Below are 10,415 nucleotides of genomic sequence, written 5' to 3' on the forward strand. Positions count from 1 at the left end.
TGGGAACTACCCTCTCTTGGGTCATAATTCTCTCACCTCTTAACTTGTTTATGAGCTTGCCTTCCCCAATCTGACTTTACCATCAAGGTTATCCCCCATTAGGTCCAGCCCCGGTCCTAACAATCAGGAGGCTCGGGGCGAAACCATCAAAATAGGTCCTTAATTTTTTTTTCATAAAGTAAAAATTATTTATAATGACTTCTTCTAGTTTTTCTAGATGCAAAGTCATCTATAATATTATTAATTTCATGATTTTCTAAAATTTCTTTTTCAATAGATAAAATTGCTAATCCATTCAATCTCTCTTGTGATATTGTTGATCTCATGTATGTTTTTAATAATTTTAATTTTGAGAAACTCCTTTCAGCTTATCCTAAGGTAACAGGCATAGTTAACAATATTCTATAAGCAATTGCAACATTTGGATAACAATCTATATTTTTCACAAAATTAAGAATATCAATTGCTGACATTGTCTCATTTGGTAAAGTCACTTGTAATATTTTTAATTCCGTAAACAAATCATCTAACTCAACATCTAATGAATTTTCATGCGTAAAAGTGGATGTTAAATTAATACAATATTTTCTCAACTTATCATTATCTAATGATTTTAATGTTTTCGAATCAAACAAAAAATCAAATATATTTTCAAATGTTTTCATTTCATCAAATCTACTTTTCAAAGAAGAAATTGTCATGTCTACAACAATCACAAAATAATCAATTCTAAAAGATTCTTCCGATGATAGTGGAATTTCATCATCTTCTTTCTCATCAAATTATTTTTTTCTAAAAATACGACGTTTCATTGAAAATATTGGCTCTATATTCATATTAGATGCAAGACTTTTAGCAATAGTCAAACTTGTTGCAAAATCATCATTCCTATATTTTTCAAAATATGATATTACACCATCTAATTGTTTCATAGCAGAATCAATGCACATAGATTTTGATTTTAACTTCTTACTTATCATGTTTATAGCAAATAAAATGTCATACCAAATAACCATACCAAATAAAAATTCAAAACTTTCAATTGAGTTAATTATACTTTCAGCTTCACTCTTAGACTTTGCATCATCACAAATGTTATATAACTCTAATAAAGCACTTCGCACTTCAAGAGCATGAAATCTAATAGCTTGAACACTTTTAATACGACTTTCCCAACGTATGTTTGAAAAAGATTTGACAGTTAATCCTTTCACATTATCAAGTAAAACTTTCCATCTTTTAGGAGAACTTGAAAACAATGTGTATATGCGTTGGACTACTCCAAAAAAAGAAACAGCTTTAACACAAGAATGTGTCATATCACTAAGAGTCAAATTAAGACTATGACAAGCACATGACATGTATAACGCTCTTGGATTTATTTCAAGCAACCTTTTTTGAACTCCTTGGTGTTTTCCTTTCATATTAGAACCATTATCGTAACCTTGACCTCTAATATTTTCAATACTAAGATCAAGTGATTTTAACACATTTTTTAATTGATTAAAAAGTCCAAAACCAGATGTATCATTAACTTTTAGAAACTCTAAAATATACTCTTCTATCTTCACATTGCTAGATGACATATTAACACATCGTACTATGAAAGTCATTTGTTCTTGATGACTTATATCTGGAGTACAATCAAGAATTACTGAAAAATATTTTGTCTCCTTAATTTTCTTAATGATAATACTTCTAACATTATCAGCTAAAAGAGAAATCAACTCATTCTGAATTTTATGACTAAGATAATGATGATGAATTTCAAGATAATTCTGAAAGATAATTTTTTTCTTTTTTCACATCCAGAAATATGTTTTCTAGGCAACATATTATAATGCACAAAATTAAAATAATTGCAAAACTATAATTTAAATAAACTGAATAAAATTATAATTTAAATTAACTGGAATAAATGCACCTGGATGAAAAAGATGAGTAGATGACAACCCGCAACCGCCGCAACTATAATTTAATTATGTTGTTGTACAATAGAATGAAAAAAGTTAAAATATAATGACAACAACTTGCTATGCATAAATAAAAATATGGGCATAATTTTAACAATTTAAAAATAAAAGTTAAAGGAAATTATGTGATTTTAGTTCGTTGTAATCAAACTCTACTCAAATATATAGATGAATCTCATCTGAGCTAACAAAAGAAACGACGGAAACACGACAAATTAAACAATTGCCACATCTAATGATCCAATTACTCTTATCGCCAGTACGAATAAACAACAGTTACAAAGGAAAAAACTAGCACTGAGAATAGAAATCACACACATACAAACTAATTCAGCTTACTGTAGGAGATCTTGGTGCAGCCATGTAGAGAAGAGGCAAAGGCGCAGAAATTGCAAAAAGAATCCAAGAGAACAGAGTGAATCTGGAAAAGGAGAGCGTCAGCAGAAGTTGCAAAAGCGAAAAGCTTGAGCTTATCTGCTTGTGCGGCGACGGAAGAGAAGTTTGAGCTTATCTGCTTGTGCGGCGGCGGAAGAAGAGAAGTTTGAGCTTGTCTGCTTGTGCGACGGCGGAAGAGAAGTCCAACAGTGCAAGGTTTATAAAAAGTCAAAACCTAATTCTTAAAACAAATAAACAATTAATATATATATATATATATATATATATATATATATATATATATATATATATAAACATTTAACACAAGCTTGTGGGCCCCTCCCAAACTGGGGGCCTGGGCAATCGCCCAGGACGGCCCGACCTCTGGACCGGGGCTGATTAGGTCTTACGTTCTCGGATGCACTGATCCCATGACGTGCTCCCCGTGCCATCTTTTACTCCTTACGTAGTTCAACTTCCTCTAATTACCATCAGTGTGGCATCTTGATCTTTCTTATTTTGTAGTCCCCTCGAATGTCCCATTCTATTATATTGGTGTAATCAACCGCAATTTGGTTCCAATAAACTTGTGTTTTGATGTTTAAAAATATATTTTGTGCAAATTATATTGAAGTAAGATTACATTAGATTTTTCAAGTAAGTTAACATTGACTACATACCTGACATTGATCGAAGTTAAAAATGAGTCGATATTGATTTGTTGGCAAAGTGAGAAGTTCAATAGGAAATCCACAAGAGACATTTTCAATAGACGTTGGCAAGTGAGAAGACCAACTCGAAGTTGGAAAGTGAAAAACCAACGAAATGTTAACAAATAATGAAAGTCTAAGTAAGCTAAAAGAAGATAGGATGTTTGACTCTAGAGTGTTGAACACAATAGAGGAGATGAAAATTTGTTTACAAAATTGTGTTATTGAGACTTGAATTTAATGTTGGAGTAATCAGTGTATCCTTAAGTTTTGATGTTTAGACAAAGAGTTTAACTTAGGGTTTACATCTATATTTGATATTCGTTATTAAATGTGTAAGTAATAGCTGCAAGGAAAGACCAAGTGTGATCTTAGCAAAGGTAAAGTACAAGCATGAGAGTTTTAGCGGTGTAAGTCTAAACTTAAGGTTTAGCCGTATAAGTCCAAGTGTGACTTGACAAGGTGAAGACCCGGAACAAGGGGCTCTTGGCAAGGATGAAGTCCCAGAGTGAAAAACTCTTAGCAAGTGAAGTCCCGAGAGTGAAGAGCTTCTTGGTAAGGATGAAAACCTAGTGGTAAGGAGCCTCTTGGTAAAGGAAGATTTGACAACAAGAACAAAGCTGAAGGAAGCACTTGAGGCAAGGCGTAAAGGATGAGAAAGCATTCAAGGGAAGCAAGGCTTATGGAGGAGGTTAGAAGACAAGGTCAAGGTTATGCGTGAGTGATTGTACTTGGGAAGTAAAATCTTAAATTAGGCTTTATCAATTGATTGATATATGCCTCAATCGACTGGTGGTTGAGAACCAGTAAACTCGGAACAAAATTCCAGGATTTGTGGTTCTAGGGTTATTAGTCAACTAGTAAAGTTACTAGTCAACTAGTCTAGTCGACTGGGTAGCTGTCTGGGAGAGAGCCGTTAGATTGTAACGATCGAATTCCACAAAATTGAACCGTCATTAGAAGTTCAATTTTAGTGAACTTCTGTTTGCTCATCCCATGAAGACTAGTCGACTGATTCATGGTGAGAAGTTCACTAAAATTGAACCGTTAGATTGTAACGATCGAATTCCACAAAGACCAGTCGACTGGTGGTGGAAACACAGTTTGAGTGTTTTCTCCCGAACTCTATATAATGAAACTCAGATTGACTGGCTTTGATGATAAAATTAGAGGTAGTTAACCCCTAATAGTCTCCAAAGTTCAGAGTAATCCAAGAGTTCTTAATTGAGTTTCTGATGAGGTTTCTCCACTAACAAGGAGGATTGAGCTAGCCAGAGTTCCGGAGACTAATCCACTAACGGATTGAGGGATTGTCCATCTTATGAACAACCGTGGAGTAGGAGCATCATCTCCGAACCACGTAAACAAACATATTAGGATTTGTTTTCTTTCTTCTTGTCTCTAGGATTAACTTTCATATTTGATTGTGTGTATTTTTACTGCGCTAACAAGTATAGAAAAGTGAATGAAGTGGGTCACCGTCTATTCATCCCTATAGCCGATGATCAAGGTCCCAATATCTAAGATATCTTGAGTGAAAGGCAAATATCCTAACCAATTAGATTATAAGAAATTAAAATTTATATATGTTAGTTAATTATTTAGTAATTAATTAATATTTTTCTTTTACTACGTAAAAAGAAGAGTAAGAGAGTAAATAATTTCTTTCAACTATGTACTAGTTTATTTATACTAGTGCGATTTAAAAGTTAGAAGGAAGAATAAAAATTAATTTAGACTGTTGGACCGATGATTCTAATCATCGTGGGAGAGAGAGAGAGTTTTTATTTTTTCTAACGGTTCAAATTATTTGATTATTCTTTATCAATAACTGTGATTTAATATTCGTTATTTTTTAAATTCTATAAATAAGGAAATCATTTGATCATTTTCTCTACTCTTATTTTTCAATTTCAAAATTTAAATTATTTTTGACTTCAATTCTCTAATTATAATGAAAGGAAGAAGTTCATCATCTTGATTTTGGAGGAGCAAGAAAATCCAAATGAAGATCACGATATTCAATTTATCGATAATTAGTCCAAGCAAATTTTGACGCCCAAGATATAAGAAAGTATTCAAGTAATGGTACAATACTTCTAATGTTCAAAATACTCCTTTAAAATCATAGGGATAAGTAGACAACTTAAATTAGTGAAAAATCATTTTTTTTTATAAATTTATAATTTATATATATGATTTAAAATAATAATAATCTTGAATTGTAGTGATAAGTAGACTACTTAAATTAGTGAAAAATCATTTTTTTTTTATAAATTTATAATTTATATATATGATTTAAAATAATAATAATCTTGAATTGTAGTGAATCATGAACTAATGGTTTCAAACCGTAAATCATAACCGTATGCAACGATTAAGGTTAAGAGTTGATTTATCAGGAATCGTCGAACAAGTAGTTTCAGACCATCAAAGCGTTGAATCGTCAATTTCAAATCGTGATCGGTCTAGTCTAAATAGCATTTTTTTTGTAAAAATTATAATACGAACCTAAACTTTTCAAAATATAAAAGTAAAGCATGTATGAATTCAAATAGGTCCAAGAAACACATTCATATTTGAGATTTGAATAATTTAGATCTATTAATTAGTTTTTGGATCAAAAAACTATTACATGAATTTAATTTCTTTAAAATATTATACGCGTTTAGTGAATTTCGGGAACCAAACCCTCCATATTTGGGATTTTAGTACAAAAGGCAGCAACATCTGCGATATAAAACTCTAAATCCTTAAACCATAAAATACATCAAACTTGCCACCAACCTTTGAAAGACTATATGTACAAGACAAGAATTAATGAAATTAATGAGCGACTAAATACACCATAATGTAAGCGAAAGCCATGATTTTCAAGAGGTAAACAGTGGCAAGTGATAATTGACTTAGAATGATTTAATAATAAATTTTAAAAAAAATTAAAAAAATTTGTTGTGCAGTGCAGACAGTTTAAATGATTAGAGATCCGAGGAAAAAGGGTAAAAATATGAAAATAATAATAAAAAAAAGTAAAAAAAAAAAGAATAATAAAAAAGGACAGCCCAACTCAGGCCATCGGTCACCAACCAACCACTGCAAGTCGTTGTCTCTCTCTCTCTCTCTCTCTTCTACAGTTGTGCGCTTACTATTTTTCTACTTTCGACTTCCACTGCTTGCCCAGTCTCCCTTCTCCGGCCATGGCGTTCAGCGCTCGCATGCCTCGCGACTTGGCCTTCGCGGACCAGCATCTGACCGATGGTCCCGCCGCCATCATCGGATCCGTTGATTCCCTCGACAGCGCGGCGGAGCCGGCAGCGAAGCCCTTCGCCTTGGCTGCCGCCGCCGGCGAAGGGGGCGGTCCTTCCTGGCTCAGCGCTTCCTCCCTCTCGCACCACGGAAGCGTCCTCCATCTCCAGTCCCATTCTGACTCATCTCCCTCGCCGGGGTCTGCCGTGGGACAGTGGTTCCCGCGCTTGCCTGTGCTGCGCCGGGATGCATGCGACGACGAGGATCTCGCTGCCGATGACCCCGCGGGGGAGGAAGGGAGCGGCGGAGGGGAGGTGGGAGAGGGAACGTGGCGGAGCGCGAGGTACAAGGCGGAAATAATGGCTCATCCTCTGTACGAGCAGCTGCTGTCGGCGCACGTCGCGTGCTTGAGAATCGCGACGCCGGTGGACCAGCTGCCGAGGATCGACGAGCAGCTGGCGCAGACGCAGCACGTCGTGGCCAAGTACTCCGCGCTTGGCGCTCAGATGCTGTCCGACGACAAAGAACTCGATCAATTCATGGTAAAAACAATTTTTTCTTTTTCTTGATTAGTGATTGTGATTTCAACCAGGTAATTCTTGATTGCTCTGCTCGATATCTGAGTTCAGTGTAGGTCAGAGGGGATGGAAGAGTCTCATAAAAATTCCCCTCACGAATTTTACGGAAAGAATAAAATTCCGGCGCATTATGATATTATCTAGTTTTTTTTGCTATTGTCCTCCCTTCTTGCCTTTTTGTTATCTCTTGCAACTCTTGTCATGTCATGTATCACATACAGAGATACTTCTAGGGAGATGAAGGTAGAAGGTTTTTTGCTGTTCATTAACTCCTTTTGTTCCTCAGATCACCAATTTGTGATGGCAGGATTTTTTAATGCCGACTGCCAAGGACCTTTAGCTATTAATCAGTAATGAAGCAACTTCATGTTTGTGCCACACGATATACAAAATTTCAGCAAGAATTTCACCCAAAAATGTGAGGAAGATGGAGCTGGATTCTCATATGAACTGAAGGCTTGAGTGATTTCCAGGAAACAGAACTTGGAATCATTATTTATCCTAATTCTAGGATGGAGACCTAGATTATTCTTTATAGCTTGAATTTTATTTATTAGCATTATTAATTTTCTGCAGCACAAATGAAACTGAAAAAATAGACACTAATTTTTCTTTTAATGAACCATTAATTGTCCGAAGTTAGCACATATCTCTTTTCCCCTGCGTAGCCATTCTACCATCCATGTCGTATTGGCTACTCGCTAAATGACTGTAGATTTGTTCCTGCAGGTCATTGGTCCATTCAAATCAGAAAATTTTCAGCTCTTTCAACTAGTTAAATATTTGAAGATACTCAGCACTTAAACTTTACTACTTCATTATGTTAATTGTGCTATTTTTCTTACCACTATAAGCTTATATCAGGCTTTTTATATTTTTCTTAGACACAATATGTCTTGCTACTCCGTTCCTTCAAAGAACAGCTACAGCAGCATGTCCGTGTTCATGCAATGGAGGCAGTAATGGCTTGCTGGGAGCTTGAACAATCGCTACAGAGCCTTACAGGTTAACTTCATTTTATATTTCATCATAGGTTTAGAGTAGTTGACCCACTTAATTCCTACTTCATACCTCAGCTTTGTTTCCTTTTCACTCGAGTAAATGGGAAGTGATGCCATAACTCAGGCCCATATGAAAGGTTGAAGATTGATTCAAATTTTAATACAAAACAAAGAAATTGTCTAACCCCTATTATTTGTATAAGCATTAATTTAACCATTAATTAATTCTATAGTTAAATAAATTGAATTAATTAAATTTTAAAATCATAAATTTTTTAATTAATATAATTAACTTTAGTTCACTTGTCTAAGCTCAAAAACTCTCTTTATTTCTTAATTCATCGTTTCATAATTCTTGTATAGATAATTGACACTAAAATAATTTATCATATTAATAAAAAATGAATCAATGTGCTATTTGACTTCTTGTTAACTGCATAGCCTAATAATTTTACTGTGCCTATTAATTGTGAGCCTAGGCCTAATAAACTCATGTGTGATTTAAGGCCCTAAATAAACCTTATTTTCCAATTTTGCACACTAGTAAATCCTACTTTATGGGTTGCCAAGGATATTGATTGGAAATTGATATGGTTTAGGCTTTCTATTTACTGGATCACTTTCTAGAGCTTAGAGAACACGTTGAGGTTCTTTGGAGGATGTAGGATATTAGATTTATTGTAGAGAGGAAGATTTACTTTATTATTAAATTTTGCTTCGTTTGGTGGAGTAGGTTTGTATTGAACAATTTTTATTCATTTGGTCTATTAAGGCATTGAATTTTCATCTTGAGGCGACAAATTCCTTTAAGCGTAAGTGGTGCTCTAATCCCATTTAGTGATACTAGACAGGTTTGATCCTAATTACAATTATTGAGCTATTAACACATACATTCCTATTTGCATTCTCTATTAATCTCCAGCTTTCAACTGTTTGACTGACTATTTGAATAATTTTGCATGTTGATGAAATAAAATGGGCACCTAAATCAATGCACAATTCCTCCACAAGAATGATTTAGCTAGGAAAGGCGTCTGACACAGTTTGTGGTATGGCTGCAGGAATTTCTCCTGGTGAAGGCACAGGTGCGACCATGTCAGATGACGATGAAGAACAGGATGACAGTGAAGCAAACATGTTCGATGGCAGCCTGGATGGATCAGATAGCATGGGCTTCGGTCCGTTAGTACCAACGGAGAGCGAGAGGACCTTGATGGAACGAGTACGACAAGAGCTGAAGCATGAATTGAAACAGGTTTATGGATGATGAGTGCATAATTTTCATCCACTTAATCGTATCGATCATAACCGTAACGTATACTTCTGAAGGGATACAAGGAGAAAATCGTAGACATCAGAGAAGAGATACTCCGAAAAAGAAGAGCTGGAAAACTCCCCTGTGATACCACATCAACATTGAAGGGCTGGTGGCAGTCCCACTCCAAGTGGCCATACCCTACTGTAAGTTCATAGATCGCTTGAGAAGTATTGGAATCTTGACTGGAATATGGATTGTGTTCGTAGGAGGAAGACAAGGCACGGCTCGTGCAAGAAACAGGATTGCAATTAAAGCAGATAAACAACTGGTTCATCAACCAAAGGAAAAGAAACTGGCACAGCAATCCTACTTCATCAAGTACATCAAAGAGCAAGAGAAAAAGGTACAAAAAGCAAGACAAAAACATCAAGTTTCTTCTTATCAATTAAAATCGAATTTAGTTTTCTGCTCTTATTTTGGGCCGAGCTTTCTTCTTATACACAACTGCGAAATAAAGCAATGCAGGTGATCAGAAGCAACTTTGACAGCAAATTGTTAGGATCCTCCACAATGAAAAGAAGATTAGTTTTTCAAAGCTCAATAAAACGATGCAGAACGACCAGGTTGAGAATCAAAATCTTTTATCTGAGCCACACTGCAGAAAACTGATAAGTAGTGCTGTAAGATTAGATTATAGACATTAGACTCAACGATCTTCTCGTAGTCTTCTTCTCCTTTTCTTAAGAAGATGTGTATCTGATCAGGAAGAAACTAGTGTGATTAAATTGAGTAATACTTATCTTCTGCTCGCACGTTGCACCATGTGCTCTGTTATCAAGTTTTTGGTCGAAAATGATTGGGATCGAATTACCTCTCTCCCATCTCATCATTTTTTTTCAATTCGTGGGATCGAGAAGAGGTTTCTTATTATACCTCTCTACCTTGTCGTCCTTCCAACTCGTGGGATCGAGAAGGGTTTTCTTATTACCTCTCCTAGACCTCGTTACTGGTCTTTTGAGTCACGGGATCAAGGTAGTTTTCTATTATCCTAGTCTCGACTTTGTTGGTCTTCCGAGTTGCAAGATCAAGGTAGCCTTCTATTCCTATTCCTAACTTTGCTAGTCTTCCGAGTTGAGTGATCGAGCTTGATCTTCTCTATTATCCTCTCTTCAACATCGCTGGCTTTTCAAGTAGCGATATCTAGTTGGTCTTTCCCTGATTTTGTTGATCTTCCAAGTTAAGGGATTGAGTGAGTCTTCTTTATATTGCTCTCC

General features: G+C 35.4%; 1 protein-coding gene across 2 annotated transcripts; it reads left to right on the plus strand.

Annotated features, from left to right (window-relative positions):
* The first annotated feature begins 6,159 nt into the window (after window positions 1-6,159).
* Window positions 6,160-9,963, plus strand: LOC122016492 (homeobox protein knotted-1-like 13). 2 transcript variants are annotated; one of them, XM_042573805.1, is made up of 6 exons: window positions 6,160-6,846; window positions 7,767-7,887; window positions 8,945-9,138; window positions 9,213-9,344; window positions 9,408-9,544; window positions 9,667-9,963. In XM_042573805.1, the coding sequence occupies exons 1-6, from the start codon at window positions 6,256-6,258 to the stop codon at window positions 9,668-9,670; spliced, it is 1,179 nt and encodes a 392-aa protein (XP_042429739.1). In that variant the 5' UTR covers window positions 6,160-6,255; the 3' UTR covers window positions 9,671-9,963. The 2 variants fall into 2 exon arrangements, with proteins under 2 accessions (XP_042429739.1, XP_042429738.1); XM_042573804.1 differs by having other exon boundaries at window positions 6,162-6,846; window positions 9,659-9,963.
* The last annotated feature ends 452 nt before the right edge of the window (window positions 9,964-10,415 follow it).

This window comes from Zingiber officinale, chromosome 8B, assembly GCF_018446385.1.
Source record: "Zingiber officinale cultivar Zhangliang chromosome 8B, Zo_v1.1, whole genome shotgun sequence".
Taxonomy (NCBI): domain Eukaryota; kingdom Viridiplantae; phylum Streptophyta; class Magnoliopsida; order Zingiberales; family Zingiberaceae; genus Zingiber; species Zingiber officinale.